We start from the raw sequence: 3,655 nt of genomic DNA on the forward strand, positions 1-3,655 counted from the left end.
TAGCAGATGCGGTAGTGTGTGGGCCGTGTTAGCAGATGCGGTAGTGTGTGGGGCCGTGTTAGCAGATGCGGTAGTGTGTGGGGCCGTGTTAGCAGATGCGGTAGTGTGTGGGGCCGTGTTAGCAGATGTGGTAGTGTGTGGGGCCGTGTTAGCAGATGTGGTAGTGTGAGGCTGTAGCTGTCCCAGAGACTGTTTGCTTACCTGTATTTTCTGGGTTTTCTGTAATGTTCCTGTGTTGCTTTAATGGGAACCCATTACTACTGAGCTCAGTGAAGTGTGCCTGTATCTCACTGATCAGAAGCAAGGCCAGAGTCCATGGGTCTAAGAAGTTGAACCCAGCTTGGGCAATAGAGGGTAGACTCTCTGGAAGGAAGAATAAAATTTAAAAAGAAAGCATTTCTTCCTTAAGGGAATTAACAACAACAACAACAACAACCTAGAAATTCACTTTGAAAACCCTGTCTTTTGTTGGTTTCTTTGCTTTTTAAAGATGTATTTTATTTTCCCATCTGTGTCTTTGTTTCTGTGTCTTTGGAGGCCAGTGGTTTCAGATCTCCTGGAGCTGGGGTTGCAAGATGGCTGTAAGCCACCCTGAGTGCAAGGCATCGAGCTTAGGTCCTGCGGAAGAGCAGGAAGCACTCTCACTTGGCCATCTCCTGGCCCCTTGGGTCATTGTTTTGGTTTGGGGTTTTTGTTGTTGTTTTAAATGGCATGTCATGTAGCCAGGCTGGCCTCAGAGTCACTCTGTGGCCAAAGCTGCCTTGATCTCCTGCCTGTACTTCCCACAAGCTGGGATTACTGATGTCCACTGAGTACCACCTTAAAGCCAGGGCATCACTGCACTTTCCCACTGCTTGTTGGACAGTTATTTTTTTGTTTGTTTGTTTCAGACAGACTTTTTTTCTGTGTAGCCCTGGCTGTCCTGGAGCTCACTCTGTAAACCAGGCTGGCCTCAAACTCAGATATCCAACTGCCTCTGCCTCCTAAATGCTGGGATTAAAGATATGCACCACCACTGCCTGGCTCCAAGTTGATTTTCTAAAAATTTATTTATTTATTATATATAAGTACACTGTAGCTGTCTTCAGACACATCAGAAGAGGGTGTCAGATCCCATTACAGATGGTTGTGAGCCACCATGTGGTTGCTGGGATTTGAACGCAGGACCTCCGGAAGAGCAGTCAGTGTTTTTAACCACTGAGCCATCTCTTCAGCCCCCCCTCAAGTTTATTTTCTAAACTAATTCTTTTGGTAGAATGTTGTTTGTATTTTGAGACAGACTCTTTCTATGCATCTCTGACTGGCCTGGAACTCTGTGTGCCACACTGGCCTCAAACTTGCAGTGATTCCTCTGTGTGTGTGTGTGTGTGTGTGTGTGTGTGTGTGTGTTATCAGCATGTGTCACATTTTTAATGGTTGAAGTTTGCATTTTTAGAAACTCCTAAAGAGACATATTTGTTCAATTACAATGATTCTCTTGGTTTATTTGTAGCTTATGGTACTGCTGTCTGGAGTAATTGCTTTCATGGTGAACTTATCGATCTACTGGATAATTGGGAACACGTCACCAGTCACGTATCCTTTCCGATGTATATAGTCTTCCTTTCTCATCTGGGACACTATTATATGGCCTTTGTTAAGTAGGCTGGTTGTTTGTTATATTTCATTAGAATGGGTGTATTTCTGCATGCATGTCTGACGTCTGTGCACACGTGCATGCCTGATGCCTTCGGAGGCCAGAGATGCCATCAGATTCCCGGAACTGAGGTTACAGAGGACTGTGAGCTGCCGAATGGGTGCTGGGAATCTAACCCTGGTCCTTTGCAAGAGCGGCTGGTGGTCTCAACTGCTGAGAGAGACACTGATCACTCCAGACCTGTTCTGAATTTTTAAGAACGTCTTTCCAGTGTCTATAGAGTCTATTAACGGAGAAAATGACTTTGCTTTCTGTAAAGGAATACTTTTGAATTTTCTTAGGTAGTAGTGACCTTTTCTCTTACGAACACTGACTCAGCACCTTGACTTACTGATAGTGGGGTCCAAGTGATGTTTACTGAATGCATGGAGGAGTGGAGGCTTAGGTTTGAGTCACTTTTCGGTGTAGTCAGCTTATGTAATGGACAATAATAATGTGTTTGAGGCCTGGGCTATAGACTGAGATCTCATTTATAAAACCTGGAGAAGAAGCCCATGCTGACTTATATAAATGAGTAGATACTGAGAGTCAAAAGTACGAATACCCTATTTGCCAAATATCAATAAGTAGCAATGATCATCATTTCTTTCAGAAACCCAGGACTCAAACTGTATCTAGTGCCAGATACTGTCCAAAATGTCTGCAGACTTTGCTCATGTGAGAAAACTGGCCTAGAAGAGGAGGAAAGAAGGAAGCCATCGGACAGGCACTGCCACTTCTAATTTATAATGATGCTAGTTTGTGGGGTTACACAGTGGCCCAGCAGTGAGGAACTTGCTCTTCATCTGGAGGACCTGAGTTCGGTTCTCAGCACCCATAATAGGCTGCTCACAGTTCTTGTAAGTCCAGCTCTAGGGATGTGATGGCCTTCTCTGGCCTACACACACACACACACACACACACACACACACACAGAGGGGATGCTGGGGGGTTAGAAATGAGTGTCTTTAAGTGCCATCTTATTTCCCAGAGGGAATTGGGACACACTGGGACACATTTCCAAATAGCACCAGCAGGTTTCCTGAATAGTGAGTGTGAAGCAGTAAGCTCAGGTCCCATAGGTATTGCAGAGGCTGTCTAGGGAGATAAGCCAGTTTGGAGGAGGCCTGGCGTGAAGGCAGAGTTGTGGTTGCATGGTTCGGATACAACTAGTCCTCAGCTGCAGGTGGTCCTGAGTCACTGTAGGCTGTGATGTGAGGGGTGAGTGAGGTTCCACAAACAAGTCAGGGAGAAGACCGATTCCTGGGGCACTGCACCTCCAGAGTTCATAGCGAGGAGAGAGGTGAGGAGTCCGCGTGAGGAGGGCTGGGAACCGCTGTGTCAAGGGCTGCCGGATAGTCAGTCAGGTTTCTGGAAGTTTGGCAGTCAGTTAGCTCTGACAAGACCTGGGTAGGCAAGGCCACTGACAGTGTTGACCAGAGCACTTCTGGGTGTGGCCAGGCCTGACTGGAGCAGGGCAAACTGGAACCTTTGCTGGTTCAGTTCCTAAGAAGAGCAACTGAAGAGTGTCGCTGCCTGCTTCTCAGCTCTGTCCTGTCTCCTTTCTGTCCTCCTTCAGTGTCTGCCCACCTGGGCACTGCAGGTCTTTCTGCCCCAGCTCCAGGCTTCAGCCCTTTAGTATGCAAAAAGCCACGCTCCTTACTGAACCAGCTAAGCGACCTTCCCCACTGCAGCCTGCCTCTCATGTTTGAGCAGCTAGTTGAGAAAGGAGTGTCTCACTGTGGCATTGTGATAACCATCCCTGGGCGGAAACTAGATCGCAGATATCAGCGCCACTGCGTTAAACCACTGAAAGGAAAGGGCAGGAAGCAGGTGCCCTGGGCGCTGTCTAGAGGAAAAGGGCAGGAAGCAGACGCCCTGGGCACTGTCTAGAGGAAAAGGGCAGGAAGCAGGCGCCCTGGGCGCTGTCTAGAGGAAAAGGGCAGGAAGCAGGCGCCCTGGGCGCTGTCTAGAGGAAAA

At 47.7% G+C, this 3,655-nt stretch overlaps 1 protein-coding gene across 1 annotated transcript in view; it reads left to right on the forward strand.

Moving 5' to 3' along the window:
• Positions 1-3,655, forward strand: part of Slc35e3 (solute carrier family 35 member E3) — a 15,328-nt gene that overhangs the window by 6,932 nt on the left and 4,741 nt on the right. The window contains exon 4 of the mRNA XM_021205350.2: positions 1,493-1,575. Within this exon, the coding sequence (XP_021061009.1) occupies positions 1,493-1,575 (83 nt within the window). The remainder of the gene's footprint in view (positions 1-1,492; positions 1,576-3,655) is intronic.

Source organism: Mus pahari, chromosome 9 (genome assembly GCF_900095145.1).
Source record: "Mus pahari chromosome 9, PAHARI_EIJ_v1.1, whole genome shotgun sequence".
Classification (NCBI taxonomy): domain Eukaryota; kingdom Metazoa; phylum Chordata; class Mammalia; order Rodentia; family Muridae; genus Mus; species Mus pahari.